Source organism: Scomber japonicus, chromosome 5 (assembly GCF_027409825.1).
Source record: "Scomber japonicus isolate fScoJap1 chromosome 5, fScoJap1.pri, whole genome shotgun sequence".
Classification (NCBI taxonomy): Eukaryota; Metazoa; Chordata; class Actinopteri; order Scombriformes; family Scombridae; genus Scomber; species Scomber japonicus.
Genome location: NC_070582.1, coordinates 21,866,532 through 21,882,083, shown reverse-complemented (window position 1 = coordinate 21,882,083; position 15,552 = coordinate 21,866,532). Strand labels below are relative to the sequence as shown.

General features: G+C 39.8%; 1 protein-coding gene across 2 annotated transcripts in view; it reads left to right on the top strand.

The window, feature by feature from the left end:
* furinb (furin (paired basic amino acid cleaving enzyme) b) overlaps positions 1–15,552 on the top strand; it is an 86,305-nt gene that overhangs the window by 31,545 nt on the left and 39,208 nt on the right. For both annotated transcript variants that reach the window (XM_053318680.1, XM_053318681.1), the window contains exon 3: positions 9,539–9,637. In XM_053318680.1, the coding sequence (XP_053174655.1) occupies positions 9,539–9,637 (99 nt within the window). The remainder of the gene's footprint in view (positions 1–9,538; positions 9,638–15,552) is intronic.

Sequence of the window (15,552 nt, the reverse complement as noted above, 5' to 3'; positions counted from 1 at the left end):
CACGGCGCCTCTCACAGCACTCCCACCTTCCTTTCTTATACCCATTGATAGATTGACTGATCTAGTATATGAAAAATCAATAGGACAACCCTTTGAGTGCTCTTTACATTGATTTTCATGGACTGTAGTTACTGTACTAACAAGTAACAAGCTTTTAACTCCTTGGCAAAGCGGCATCGTTCATGACTCTCCAGACAAACAGGTTGAAAGAAAGTCTTGTATGAACACGAGTGCACTATTAACATAGACGAGGATGAAGAGAAAGAGAAAGGGTTTTTTTTTTTTTTTTTTTTTTTTGCATGACGGAGTGCCACTTGTGTGTGCTATTCGTTTAAGATCAAAATAGCTTTTAAATTTTTATGACATTGCAATCAAGGCGACATGCTGCCTGGAGACACAAACTAAAGGCCAACAGCATTCAGGTTGTACTTGTACAGCACCAACACCTTGGAATACTAAACACCGCAACACACTCAATATTTCAGATGACTTTCAGTTTCAAGGGCTTTTTTTTAATTCACTCTCCTGCAATTCTTTTTGTCTTTCTCTTCATCTACATAATGTTATGCTTCATTGCTTTAGCTGATTGTCAGATTCACTTGCCATGGATGCCGCATTTGTTTCCATCACTTCTTTAGATCCAAGGAGCACCGATTTTCTTCATCTGCTCAAAAATGTCTGTTTACTCTGCTCCCTCCCAACGGCTTGAAAAATTAACCCAGTTTGATCTCTATCTTTTGCTTTCTGCTGAAGTTGTTTTCATACATCATCAAATCAATTCTTGTGCTTTTCCTCATGGCGAGAGGAAGAGGCCTCTCATGGTCACTTTTATCTGTAAAGATTCTGTTAACCAATTCATTTGAATGCTCCCTCACTCGATTAACCCTAACCTTAACATTACATGGAGAGGCTAGCTAGCCCAGTCTCCTTCAGCCCCAGGCTTGACAGACAGGTGGCACACCTTTGTTGTATCAGAGCAGGTTAACAGTGTTATTACTGATATTGCCAAATACCATTACAAGGAGAAATCAGGCCAAGTGCTGTGGTGTGCTGAAGCAATGGACCCAACCTTTCTATGACTACATGAATATTCAACGCTCCGGTGAAGCGTAGTTATGGTTTAGTGTTTACTGTTTAGTAAACAGGGCCTCAAGAATCAGCCTAGTGGGATAAATCTTAAATTAAAAAGGCAAGGATTGATCTTAACTTTTTAATGTTTGTGTCTCACACACACACACACACACACACATACACTCTCACACGCAGGGTCTTTTTATCTGTCTCAGTATCCCTTTCTCAAGGCCACAACTCAGAATCTTTGGAGTGTGTATGCGCGTGTGTGTGTGTGTGTGTGTGTGTGTGTGTGTGTGTGTGTGTGTGTGTGTGTGTGTGTGTGTGTGTGTGCATGCGCGTGTGCATGCGCGTGTGAATAACTTTGAACACCAGCATGTTTGTGGGTTCAAGTTGCTGGCTGGATGTATCAGTGCCACTCCAAGTGAGGTTTGGCTGAGTTATGATGTAGTTTTACTCTGTGTGTGTGTGTGTGTGTGTGCGCGTGTGTGGGTGTCTGTGTGTGTGTGTGTGTGTGTGTGTGTGTGTGTGTTTGCAGGCTTCTGATAAGCACCCCTCTCCCTGCTCTGTCCCTTATCTGCTCTCTGAAAAATCACACCTCACAGATAAGCTACATTAGGAATCCTAGTTTTTCTACATTTTTCACATCCACAGCAAATGCATAAGATTCATGTACCCAGGCCACTCAATTTTATGGTCTAATCTAACTTTAAACCAATTGCATCAAGGCATAAGAGATATGATGTAGATTCACCATGTTTTATTCAGGCCTAGAATCACAAAGGGTGACATCATTGATTAGGACTACAAGGCAGTAGTCAGTGACAGTGATAGAACTGTATAAATTTTGTTTAATGGTAATTTTCGCCAACAGCCTATCTGTACTCAGTGACTTCCGTGACGCATGTCTTTTGTAACCACTTACTGTTCCACCTTCTTCACTCATTTGGCCTCCTGGGATATATTTCTTTCTCCTGCCTCACTTTCATTTTCCCTCATTTCTTTCATATTCCGCTGTCCTATTCTCCTTGAATCAGAAAAAGCTCTGGGCCAGACGTACCAGTCATGATTTAGATTTTCTTTTGACACAACCGCTTGTGTAACCCTCCTATACTTTTTTATCAAAGAAAATGTATTCAATGGCCTAAATCAGTTTACACGCCTTTCATGTTGCCTCACCACCACCACCACCACCACCACTGGAAGGATGGTCTTCATAAGCGTTTTGTTAAATCTTTGCTATTCAGCCGCGTAATTAGCCAAAACAGTTTTCTGTGGCTTTGCTTTCCCCAAGACAACACGTCCCCTGAGCTGATGAATGCAGTAAGGCGGGCAATGTGCAGAATTAGAGCAAAGATGCAAACAAATAATTATCCTTCATTTGAAAACACCCAATTAGACTCTTATTTCAGAGTAAAATAATGAGCTTCCTCCCCACTAATGTTGAGTTCACAACACACAATTTGAGTCCTGATTTTCCACTCAGTGACAGTTTTTGGAGACCGCCGACAAAAGCTCCAGATTTGTTATGGTTCTGTTCACAGTCTGAGTCTGTGTCCCTAGCTGCCATCCTCCTGAGGCCCCTCAGACATTTCACCCTTTAGTAGGAGGAAGCTTTTTTGATCTGTACCTTTGAAGACTTCTGTCATGATATAATTTTCAGCTGCCTTCATAATTTAGATTGTATTCACTGGGTTTCTGGGTTTTTGGTTTTTGGTTTTCTGTTTGCCATGTTTATCCCCCCCCTCCACACCTGCTCTGTTAGCTCTGTTAACCGTCTCCCATTGTTTTCCCCAGCCTATCAGCTTGTGCTTGTCTGCCCATCTCCCAACCTGCAACTCATCTCCTATTTAGTTTTTTTTTTTTAGTCCTGGTTTGCAGGTTCAGTTTTGTTGGATCCTCTTTTCTATTTGATCTGCTCCAACATTGTTCACTTTTGCTTTTGACCTGCCAGCTTTGTTTTTGCCTACACAAGCCTAGAATCAATAAGTTTATCCTCGACCTTGCTCTGCCACATTTGGGAAAATCGGTGTACACTCATCACTTGCAAAATCTGCGCTCGATCGCTATGTGTGATCTGTTCAAAGACGCGATCCGAGCACTTCACCGACGCCTCGCAGACACACAAAAGATATAAAGCAGGCTAAATATCTGGACCTGTCGGGAGAGTCCAAATCCTGTAGTGCAAACTCCTCCTATTATCCACAGCATCTCCCTGAACTCAAGTATTTATAACCTTATCGTCCTTAGTGAACCACTATACAAGCAGGCAGCTACATTTTCATTGCGATATATTTACCGTTATTTACATGCATGGTATTTCAACTCATCGGGGATTCCTTCTGGTGAAAGAGCTTATAATGTGTGACCCCCCCCCCCCCTCTCACCGATCAGACATGCAGTGTGTGAACCACAACAACCTCAAGATTCCTGATAACAAGACAGAAAGTTGTGTAGTGTGAGCAGTACAGCAATCTGACAGTTTTGAAAGTCATGTAGTGTGCCTGTGCCATGAGTGGAACCCCAGAGTTTCAGCTGTAATGAGTCCAAAAGACGGCCGCCCAGCGCCTCAGTAGACGCCAACAACATAACTGTTTTATTAGCCAAACAGTGAATAGCACATCATACCAACACACAACACATCTTCTGTGTATATAAACCAAAAACAACAGAGATAGCCCCCATTTCTGTAGGGGGTTTTGCATTGATGTGTGTTTTGTGTGAATAAGTAACATAAATAAAGGAAGAGAGAGAGGGGAGAAAGGGTTGGTGGGCTGTGTGGCAATTAATGAGCTCTGCTGTACCGCTGACAATTCTATCTCACATGTGCGACAGACGCTGCCTCTGAGTGCTTTCCTTCTGTACGGAGGAGCAGAGCAGCATTATGCACATTTGTGTGTGTCTCGCACTTTTTTTCTCTTTTCTTTTTTTTTTTTTTTACCTTCTATAGCATCTTCCATCAAGGTTAGTAGAATAATACTGCATATCACAAGCTGTGAATTGAGGTGCTCAGTGCTTAAAGTGAAATACTGTTCTTGCTGAGCTTCTAACCAACAGTGATTTAGGTGTGAGATGAGTCTGATTGACGTCAATTCCAATAAGGTGGATATGCCTCTGTGCACTTTTCCAAAGCTTCAGGGAGTACATTTAATGTGGAACTCAGTAACAGTCAAAATCAGCATAGTGGACCTTTGAATACTGAATATTTGTATTCAGGCCCAATCCTGAATTCATACAGACCTACCTACACACACACACACACACACACACACACACACACACACACACAAACTGTATCAGTACATTGGTCGACAGGAATCCTCACACATACTCTCCCTCTCTGCAGAGTACAGTATACGCTACCATTTCTCTGAATATTGGAATTCTTTTGAGTCTCCCGGCAGAATTTCAGTTCAGTGATAAGAAAAATTATATTGCATTGTGTACTTTTTCTGTCGTGTATCACTTGAGACAACCACAGCATGTTAGTACAAAACTAATTTAAGTTACATTTCTCAACAAATGCAATGCATGATTTTATCCTTAGTTTAATAAGAGTGAAAAGAAAAGTTTCCCAATCAGTTTGGAGAGCCGCCTAAACACTACTTGTGTGCGCATGCACGGCAATGTGAAATAACATTAGGTTACAGCCTCGTGGAAGCTCGCTACAATTCTCTTTTCGGCACCACTGATCTGAAGCCAATCCCTTCTGGCCAATATTGACTTAACAACTGTGGCTGGAGGTGGCTAGAGACCAAGGCAGTCACCATAGACAGGAAGAGGACAGGACACAGAAGAATATGAGATGTAAGAGAGACACCATGACATTACTTTCAGTCACCTTGAAGTCGAACAACCTCTCTGACTGATAACATCAGTAGATATCTTTAAACCCTCAGCAGAGTGTAGCAGAATACTGTCAGTATAACCTCTGATATGGGGCATGCTGTGGTAATATCATCATTTTCAGTAGTTCGAGGTAGGTTAAAATAGGGTAGGTAAAGGATTATTAGAGAAATAAAAATAAAAAGTAAAACCCTGATGTGGTGGATGAACTGAAGAAATGGTTAAAAAAAACAGTGAAACTGGTTGATGCCTCTTTGATGTCTTGCATAGCTCTCGGACTGATAGAAAGCGTTTGATATGCGATCTCAGTGTCAGTTGCGCTCAAACTCAACCAACATGTACACTCCCACATCTGTCTGTCTCACACAAGTGCATACCCTTTAAGTTCAAAGTTGCTCAAATTGCAAGCTTGAAATACTTGACATTCACATCAGATGAACCCAATTTGGACAAATCTCAGTTCATGAATAATGCCTCTTTTTTTCTTCTTAAATTCACAGAATTTATATTGCGTCTGCGCAGGGGACTCAAATCAAGAGCAGGCATAGAGCAGTGTTTTTACATGCTAAATGCTAATTACCATGATCACACAGATCCAGGGGGGTTCAGCCTGGCCTCGCTGACTCACAGATGTACCACTGCCAAGTCCATGGCACCAGAGGGCTCTCCCACTGAGGAAACTACAGTTGCATTAAGGCTTTTGTGCAGTCTGTTTGTCACCCTTATCACAAGTCTGCATCTCAGTGAACGTCGTCTGAGTGAATTAACCCAAAATTCAAATCAAATCACAGTGACATGTTTCACTGAAGACTAGCCCAGACAGGCCTATTTGTCTCTTACAGAATTTATTGAGATAAACCAAAACTCTGAGCTTTCAAGGTTAAAAAATAATGTAATCATCATGGCCAAAAAGATAATTGAATATAAGCCGCATACAAATGTTGAGTTGGTTGCCTCAGCAACAGTTTCCTCATAATGTTGTGTTGTGGCACCACTGATACAGAAATGTATTTTAAAACTGACATTCATTTTAAAGTTTCTACTAGATACATACAGCGTATCCTATAATGTCAAAGCAATATCAAATGTTATGAAGTTAATAATGAATAAATAAGTAAAAGAAAAAAAAGATATGCATGTTTTGTTGTCTTGTTGTCTTATCAACATCTCTTTACATCAGACAAAAATCTTTCACCAAAACCTTTCACCAAAAATTTCACCTTCTCTGCTGCAAATATGTGGGGTTTTTTTCAATGTAGCTATAGGAAATATTTTTCAAAAATGACGCATGTTCTCAATTCTTGAAAGCTGAATTTTAGGATTGAATGTAGGATAAGAAAGTGTGTTTCAAAGAAAGGAGGGGGAAAAATTAAAAAAGTAACAAAAAAAGTTAATTATCGTTTTAAAGTTTCTGTGTCTGAAAATACATACTTTCACTGGAGAACATTTTTACTGTGGCTCTTCACTATGTTCTGCTTTGAATATCTGAAAAAAACTGGAGTGGAGTGGTATAAACTATAAAAGAGTATTTCTTTGAAACCTGAATATCTGAAATCCAAAGCTATTCAAATGTGAAACTTTTATTCAACAATATCCTTTCTGTGTGAAACCATCTCACTCTTTAAATCCCACCAAGAGTCTATTAGATCCTTTATCTGCTCTTGTTGGCTTGACCTCGATTTACATGTTATTAAAACATGTTAGGTTGACTGAAATATTCACACTTATGTCAAATTTGCTGAATTTTTTTCTTCCTTTTTAATCTCGTCGTACTTACGGGCACATCCCTAGAAATCTATTAGCAATGGTTGAATGGTTGAATGCAGTGGTTTGTCAAGTCCACACTGTGCTGGTTTGGATTTGGCCGGGGGGGGAACCTCAGGGCACATCTTAAAAACACAAATTTCTACTCTTCTCTCCTCTGTGTTCTTTCAAAGAGTTGACATGGTTTGATTTATTCTGTGTAGGTACTTTTAGAGATCACGGCAAAAACTATGCTATATATTAATGCAAGTGGGATAATCTTCTTATCTTAGCTTCAGTATAATTTGGACTTAATTTAAGTGTCAAAGAATTGACTGATTATTTAAAACCGTCTTTACCCACATAAATCTCATAAATATGTGTATACATGTAAGTTAATCCACATAAAGGCTCTTGTCTTAATTGGCAGGGGGTTTTTAAAATTAGTTATTATGCGTGTCTGTAAAAAATGTACCTTTAGGCTAGATGAAGACATGGACCAGATGGAGATGAGAGGAAAACAACGAAAGGAAAAAAAAACACATAAGATAGTAACTTCTGGCAGTGCCCAGTGGGAAGTGTAAAGGGCAGTATGCCTCTAATGCAGGCTCAGAGCATGGTGGCAAGGTGACTAATGACCCGCAGTGCTCTCAATTATTATTGCTGGCACACATACACACACACACACCATATGATTCATTCAGGTTCCGACTGTGGAGAGGCATGACTCATCCGCACTCATAGGCAGAAACACCAACATTTCCATCTCTATCTCAATTTCCCAAGACCCGCGGACTCTTGGTCTAAATGAGGACATCAGCACTCTAGGAAATAGGTTTGTCCCAAAGAAAAGCCAACCCCAGTGCAGCACAAATTAGCTTTTCTGCCCTGTCGCATTCAATGTGAAAGTGGGTCTCATTAATTTCTTGGGTCACATCCTTCATCACACCTCAATCTTGCATCATTCATAGGCTATTTCCTTCTCCACGGCTTTTACCTTACTCAGGGCCTCTAAGGTCAGTCGCTGATTGTCTAATTTATTGACGGTGTCACAGAGTCAGCGTCAACTTGCACCGAGCACAACAGTGTCTCCATGGAGAGTTGTGCTGTGATTGTGATATAAAGTCATCTTTTTGTCCAGTGTTACCTTACTCATAATACTGTGTTTTGCTTCATATCAGATAGTTTGGTGATAATTAGACATAATAATGAGACATTGCTTGACTTGAAGACATAAGCTATCATGCCTGTCACCCAGAAGTCATATTTTATGTAGAAATGTGATTATATTTTTCATAATTTGATTGTCCTTTTCTAAATGTGTCTCCTTGCAAAAACATTTATCTTTACCACCAATAATTGTGTGCAAACTGAACTCGGGGGGGAAATTTTTGGATAACACTGAGCAATGAAACAGTAATGTACACTCGGTTCAGGCGGATATTATCACAGCAAGTGATTTAAAATCAAGGCTTAATTACAAATATTTGACAAATGAAGTCAACTCAAGCCACACGAGGCTGGCAGCTTCGTATCCAAGCTGCCAGACGAGGCCTCTGAGCTCCAGCCTCCAGTCTGGTCGGCTCACAGACAGCCAGCCTGCAGAATCAGCCTGCAGCCCCAGGAGAGCCTTCCATCCTGCTGCGTCTGCTCTTCTCCCGCCTCACACACATCCATCCTGCCTGGTCGGCCTGTCAAACCCTGCATCTCCCTCCCCCCTTTTCCTTTTTCTCCATCATCCCCCCTCCTCCTGTATCCCCCTCTCTTCCTCCGCTCCACTGGGCTTGTGAAGGTGAGCCAGTCCCCAGTGGCACTACTGTACAGATTGCAACGCTTCCTCTTCAAATGGAGGCTGCTCTCTTGTGAATAACCATGTAATGTAATATTTGGGAAGCTCTTTGTCCTCCCTTTTTCCCATAAATTCTGTTTGGTTGTTTTTGTCTATTACTGCAAACTTATGTTGGGATGTTTTTATTATTTCTCTCAGGTCACATGTCCTTGACCGTGACTAAAGAAGATGTAGGCTGCTTCATGTGTCAGTTAAAAGCAAGGCTTACAAAAAGAAATCATTCCCTGAGGTTTTAGGCCATTTTTTGTGACAGCTGTCACCCAATCGCTTCTCTTTAAAAGCTCTTTTTTTTTTGAGCAGGACATGTGAAGGAATAATGAGCGGTACAAGGAACGCCTCAGTATAGCTTTGAAGCGACTTCCGCTCATTGCTTGTGTGTGTGTGTGTGTGTGTGTGTGTGTGTGTGTGTGTGTGTGTGTGTCTGACATTTTCTTCAATCTGCAGAGAGCCAAAGTCTCTCAACCACACTTCCAGGTTAGCTGCTGCTCCTCAAGCTTTTGTTGTTGGGTGGAATAGACAGCCTCTTTCATCATTCTTTATGGAAGGCTGAAACATGTTGCTCGGGTTCTCTTCTAACAGTGGATATTTAACACTGTACCGCTTTTGAAATTTCAACACTTCCCTTCACATATCTTTTCTTAGTTATTATGATTTAAACATTAATAAAAGATCAGTTTGTTTGTTATTTAACAGCTACCACTCTCATGAGGCTTTTACAGCACTTTCATGACAAGGACTCATAGGAAATGTTATGGGTGCTAATGATTGTTTTATCTCTCATTAAGTGAAGAGTCGCCTACATTTGTACTAGACCATACATTAATTGATACTGATTAAGCTTTGAATATGTGAAGAAAATTCCAAGCTCTGATGTGCAAATGGCTTTATCTGTTTCTAGCTTTTTTACAAAACGAACACTATCTACACATTTTGCTCATGTGCACATGAATGCCTTGGTGAGCATAGGGTGTTATCTGGCCATCCTGCTACTACAGGTGAACCCATTGCCTTTCTATTTGTGTTGTGCAGGTTTTTGGAGATTATTATCACTTCAGGCATCACGCCGTGGAGAAGAGGGCTTTGTCTGGCCACAGGGGGATACACATCAGACTGCAAAAAGAACCACAGGTAAGACTGTTGTCAGCTCTCACACAGCTCATTGCAGCACTCCATGTTGGCAACAAAAGGCCAAAAGACGGATTGGATTACAGACAGAAAAGTGCATACATATCACAAGAGAAAAGAATGCCAGCATCAATGATCACTTCTCAAACTCTGTAGTCTTTGCAGTCCACACTGATCGTTCCATCTGTCCTGCTGACTCGTTCAGAGGTACTACATTACCATATGCTTAAAAAAAAAACAACAGGACAGTTGGGAGTGTCTCAGTTTGGTCTTGTAAAATCATTAGCTCCTACAGTTTAACTAGAGATCACCAGTTGGCATTCATTTGTCTAAGATCCAAAAAGTCCAGCCACCAATTCATACCTGGCATAATCTCTGGTACATTCTTAACTCTGCAAAATCTCACCTACTGTATGCACCAGATGTAGTTAAGTCAGCATGGAAATTTCATCACAGTGAAATAATCTTTTTCTTACTAGTGATTAAGAGATAAGCAGTCTCACATTCACAGACCTACATCAATACATCGTTTAAAGTGTTCCTACACAGGATAGTAGTATGACAGTGTTTGCTCATAGACAGTGACATAGATAATGACTTTGAAATATCAATGAAAGCCTGAATAAAGGATGAAGAGGATGCAACTTTGGTCAATGGGAGATCATATTGTACCACAGTTTTAACAATTTACTTGTGTAGAAAAGCACTTGGTCTATCAGTGGCTAAGATGACATTTTCCTGTTAGTCTTATTTAACGTTTTTACAAGATGATGGAAGCCATTAGATTATACAATTTACTCCTTGAATCTTTATTACAGTTTAACATCCACACATCAAGGCACATTAACCTGAGCTGCCTCACACTAGAGGAAAAATCTTTTTTGGGTAAACACTAGATGTGCTCTTTAAAAAAAGATGTGTCATTGTGCATAACACTGGTAATTAGATGTGAAACTTATAGATTATTACACTGCTGTCTTATGAAGGCAGCAAGAAAAATATGTTGGGAAAAATGTAATTTTATCCACTATCAGGCGCTTCCTTTATTTTGGTTGTATTATCTAATCAGCAATACACAGAAGAGACCTTGTGAGAAACTAGGAAAATACACTTTTCAAATGATCATTCTGCTGCTTGAGTTTATGCGTGGGAGCCAGGAATTGTGATAAATGTAAAACTTAATATGAAAAAAACTGAAGTCTAAGAATGTCATAACCTTTTCTCACACCTGAGTTGAGTGGGCACAGTGTCACTGAGAGTAACAAAACAAGCGATTCTACAAAGACCTCACTGTGAATGGTTTTATTGTTTAGTAAAAAATCAGTGTAGAAAATGGTTCTCAATAAAATCAGCAACAACAGTGGATCACCCTGAAGACATAGTTTCTGAAAAGACACACGGCTGTTGATTTTCTGGTTAAATGTTTTGTGCTTAGTGTCACAAATAAAATGAACTTCAACTCAATTGTACATTAAAGGGGTTTTCACTGTGGCAACAATTAAAATAAATCTATTCACATGGTTATTATACTACTTGTGGAGGTGAAAATGTTTGTCTTTTTGATTTGGATGAACAGACGGAGGAACTTGAAGGTTGGAGACTCCAATGAATCAATGAGTAGGAAAATACTGCAGGCTTCACTACAGTCACTTCTTTGTCTTCTGGAGTTTTACTTTCACATCTCAAGGCTAGGATCAAGTCTAGTCTTGACAATGAAGAGTTTGTAAATGTTTATTTATGCATGTGACAGACCTTAGTTAGAGGGAATACTGGTCAGAGGAGAGAAATTGAGTTGTGGTGTGAAGAGAACCAGTGGAGGACTGGGCTTATGTCTTGGTGAGTGATTAGCATTAGCTTATAGATATGTACATATGTATGTCTATGGGCATTGGCTAACAGTATCTAATGCATCACAACATTGTATATTTTGCTATCATGTATCAGACTATAACAAAAATAGTATTGGTCATCTAATACCAGCAGGAGTACTGACATAACAAAAACTAATGCATAAATATCAGTTTGTTTCAGTCGTATCTCACACTGCATAATAAAATCTCCTCACTACATTTTACGGTGCGCTACCATTACATCAGGACAGAGAGAGAGACGGGGCAGATTGAGAGATGGGAATTCTTATTATTCATCTTCTCTGACACAAATGAGCAACTATGTCATATGATTAGGTGCATGTGTGTGTCATAATCTGCTGACCATGACACCACTTATGTTACATGAAATGCTGATGAGTGAACATCATTGAACATTGACTGAACATCATGTATGTTATCATCTACTGACTAACCATTGTCCTGATTGTACACACATTATGACGTGATTATTGTGCTTACATTGTTCTGATGGTAGAACAAAGTCATCCTTTCTGTGATAATGTATTGTATATAATCTGACTATTTCCTCTACTCTGGGCTCGCTGAGCCATCTCACGGTTGAGACAGCAAGGAGTCCATCTGCAGACGACTGAATAAACTAGAGAAACGACTTTGTGCTTCTTGATAATAAATATTGCCAGAACAAGAGAGTGATACATTTCTAGGTTTTTAATAGAATAACGTGGCCTCATTTAGGTGACAATTGATAAAAGTTATCACAATAACAACCAAGTGTTTAAATGTATTAAATATTTTATGTTAGAGCAGCTTCAAAACTATCAGATACCACATCAGTGGCTAAGCCTGCAGGCATCAGCCTCTAATACTAATAAACCTATATAATTAAAAACTGTTCCTTCAAATGTTCTCCGACTGCATTGAGTAAAGAAAAGAATATTATATAATACAAATGTAAACCAAGTTTTAATCCCACTACCATTAAACATCCATTAAACATTCAAAACACTAACTTGGAAGTTAGTATCACCATCAAACTGATCAATAAGTGTTTAACACACAGAGTAACAGCTGGTAACCACTAACCTATAAAACACTGGTATAAAATATACTACATCTATTTCTGAGACTGATCAGGTGAGACATACAAACATACTGAATGTAAGTTTTTAGATTCATATATCTGGATGTATCTCAAACATATATGGTCCAATGAAAAAACAACAACACACCCTTTTAAAACAGAATGCTTACCTAGGTATTTGAAAATGTTCAAAACAGGAGTATGCACATATACATCACAGCCAAAGTAGGCAGGTGCTGAGTGCTTGAGTCTGAAGAGCATTAGTGATAGAAAGTCACCTCGTTGCAATATTTTCTAAGTGGACATTGGAGCTTTGCAGTGTACGTGCTGTTTCTTTGTTTTTCGACTATTTGAAAATGTTTTAATTTGCATTTGGCTCTACATCAAAATGCACACAGAGATAGACAATCATGAGACATTTTTTTCTTGCTTTTTAAAAAGATAATGAGTAAATAGTAAAAATAAAAAATACCCCATCACTCAATGATTCATGATCTAATTTTTCCCCAATTTCATATAAATCTTTTACCAGGTTTCAAATATAAACAAACAAATAACAAAGCAAATGAGTTAATGTAATATCTTGCTAAATATGAGTATGAATTATATTGGATTAAGAATTAATTAGATTTCTGCACTTCAAGCTGAGAACCACAGCATCCGGCCTGTGTTCTACTGTCAGGGCTGTGCAGGTTCCAGGTCAACTGCCTTGGGCTTGGTGATCTGCTGGCAGGATCTGGAAAGGGACCCGGGTGCAGTGGAGGACAGGGCAGCACTGCTCTCTGATGCATATGCTGGGGGAGATCAGAATATTTATATCACTTTCAGTGATATAATATTTAATACATACACTGACCCAAATAATAAATTAGATTAAATGACTGACTGAAATTGCTAACTGGTTGAAAATGGCTGGCCTCCACATCTTCATGTCCTCCACTCCCCCTCCTTCCTGCCTGCATCCAAAACCTCCCACTGGCTTCAGAACAGACACAATATGTTAAAATGAAAATGTTAGACATAAACATCCAACTTACACTAAACTATAATCATTTGGATGCAATGTTTAGCATACTGGGTATTAAAGAAGTTTTTAGTGTTTTTGTTCCTGTACACGACACTATTTAAAAATAGATGTGGGATATCAAAGGAACTGAAGGTGTTCACATGATGTTGAGAGATCTTCAGTTGCTGCTGAGAAATCAGCTGTCACCCTTTCTATTTATTATCTGTTTCCTGACACCTCTACCTGCTCCACATGATGGTTTCAAAGATAGACAGAAAACGTGAAACTGCAAATATGCAGCTGTCGTTTTTGAGAGTAACTCTTATTTTGCATAACAGTACAACATCATGTATTGACTGTAATGCTGGAGAATATGGTGAAGGTCAATCCAATCCAGTAAGCAGCAGGAAAAAGACATGTGTGTCCATGAGTGCATCTTTATATGCTTCTGCATCCTGACTCAGCAATGAGCTGCGGCCATGTTTGCATTGGAAACAACGGAGACAGCAGTGGTTATTGTTTCTATTTAAAAGCACCTTGAGAAGTAATTGACTGGTGCTAAAAAGGGGGCAATTACGAAGTGAGAACAGACTTAGACCATCTGTAGCAAGGTGAGCCTGCCAAGTAGAGTTCAAGGACTACTTTCTAGCTTTTCCTGAGCAGTCCACATGGCTGAAAAGAGGGTTGATGTGGTCTGACAAGCACAGAGTCCCTAAGACATCATTAGTAAGATATAGTGACATTCACCAAGGCCAGTGGTGTCAGGGGTCAGGCTGAATGGATGTTAACAAGGCTCTGAGAGTATATGGGTACAGAGGTGTCTGCCTGGGAGCTGGCAGTGTACTGTAGTACTCAAAAGGCTTTTAGATTTACTTTGAGATCTCTAAAATCAACAACAAATGAAATCCAGTGCTGGCAGTGACAGAGGCTGGGATTTTGTCACTGAGGAAGATTTAATGATGGGCAGTACTGGGTTTTAGAGTTGTATGCAATGGTGAGAGACAGAGTGCAGGAGGAACTCTAGCCAAGAATGTGAAGACAGTCAATTGAAAATTGATGTTCTTCTTATTTATAACTGGCAAGGACCAGAGTTAATCTGGAAGATGGATCCTGGGGTTTACTATATTCCTAGGTTATCTATTTCCTTTATTCTGTATAGCCATCAACAGTAAATGATAAAACTGGAGCCCCAACAACAGGACCAGAGAGATAAAGCCTTATCTAATATGAAGACATTTTTGACAGAACAGATTTCATCTCATTCTTTCGCCCGTATCGCTTCATCTCAGTCTGAATGTCAGTAGTTAAAGTTAACACCGCACTTGAACCTCCAACTATTCAGGGCATTGGGATTCTGGCAAAGGTACAACAGTTTGTCCCTAGGTTACCTAGCCACCCACACACCCAGCAACAGATCAAACCTCAGGCAAAGTATGACCACTGCCAAAAAAAACACTACAGCATAAGTGAGTGGGTTTGTGTTGACAATGTGTATTTGTATATTCATATATGTGTATTTGTATATTCGTGTGTGTGTGTGTATGTGTGTGTGTGTGTGTGTGTGTGTGTGTGTGTGTGTGTGTGTGTGTGTGTGTGTGTGACCATCATGATCCCTGAAAAAAATGAGAAAGAAAACGTTCTGCTTCACCTGGGTCAAAGAAAACAGATTTAAAAGGCAATGAAAGCATAATGGTTGGATTTGGATTAGTCAGTGCAAAGCTTTGAGCTTATTACAGTGTTTCCTTTTTTGTAATCCGGCTGCTGTCTCTCACATTGCCTCCATTGTCTCTTTTTCTCAGCTCTGTGGTGCTAACATGCCGCTTATCACCATCCCTTTTGAATAATCACACAGTGGCAAGATGAAATTGGCAGCTGCATAAGCTTTTACCATTATGCTTGCAAGGGTTGTTTGTCATCTCCTCTCCACACCCCACACCTTCTCTATGAGGGAAAATCGATTTGTTTTGGGGTGGTTGTT